This window comes from Eimeria mitis, genomic scaffold (assembly GCF_000499745.2).
Source record: "Eimeria mitis Houghton genomic scaffold, Emh_scaff2623, whole genome shotgun sequence".
NCBI lineage: Eukaryota > Apicomplexa > Conoidasida > Eucoccidiorida > Eimeriidae > Eimeria > Eimeria mitis.
Genome location: NW_013570964.1, coordinates 3,052 through 3,886, shown reverse-complemented (window position 1 = coordinate 3,886; position 835 = coordinate 3,052). Strand labels below are relative to the sequence as shown.

Sequence of the window (835 nt, the reverse complement as noted above, 5' to 3'; positions counted from 1 at the left end):
GTAGGTCTCTGAGGCGGTGCTGCTGCAGACCAAATGCAGCAGCAACGAGCAGCAACGAACCAAAGAAGGTGAGAGCTAGACTGAGGGATCTGGGTTTCGCTTGTGGCATTGCTTCTGCTATTGCTCTCTGCTGCTGTTGCTGCTGCTGTTGCTGCTGCTGTTGCTCCTGTTGCTGCCGTTGCTGCTGTTGTTGCTGCTGTTGCAGTTGCTGCTGCTGCTGTAGCTGCTGCTGCTCCCGCTGCACCGCGCCGCCACCAGACTGGGGGGCCCCCCCAGAGGGTCTACCTTCACAGGGTATTTCATGGTCTTGCTGCCACGAGGCCCCCAAAGAAGCAGCAGCAAGGAGGGGGGGGCCCCCATCGTCAATAGATGATAGGCGAGAAGATACACCGAGCGAGGTGTCACCGCAGGGGCCCCCCAACGTCCAGGATGTGCTGCCGTCATGTAGCCACGAGCTTTCTTCCATTGAAACACAAAACAAAATATTAAAAAATATTCAGCTGTATAGACACCTGCTACACCTAGCAGCAGCAGCAGCAGCAGCAGCAGCAGCAGCAGCTGCAGCAGCAGCTGCAGCAGCGGCAGCGGCTCAGAAAGACGGAAGCAACAGCACGCCAGGCAACTGCATACAGATTAAAAAATACTAAGCACCCTAAACCCTAAACCCTAAACCCTAAACCTTTTGCACTTAGGCGGAGACTGGATAGGGAGCAGCAGGAGGTATATAGGAACGGCCGCGCAGCAGCAGCAGCAGCAGCAGCAGCAGCAGCGACAGCAGCAGCAGCAACAGCCGCAGCAGCAGCAGATGCAGCCACTTGTCGGCGTTGTTCCTCCT

The 835-nt window shown here is 56.8% G+C and overlaps 1 protein-coding gene across 1 annotated transcript in view; it reads right to left on the bottom strand.

The window, feature by feature from the left end:
• EMH_0056410 (uncharacterized protein) overlaps positions 1–466 on the bottom strand; it is a gene marked incomplete at both ends in the record, with an annotated part of 2,963 nt that extends 2,497 nt beyond the window's left edge. The window contains one exon of the mRNA XM_013497356.1: positions 61–466. Coding sequence (XP_013352810.1) covers positions 61–466 — 406 coding nt within the window. The remainder of the gene's footprint in view (positions 1–60) is intronic.
• Between the last annotated feature and the right edge of the window lie 369 nt (positions 467–835).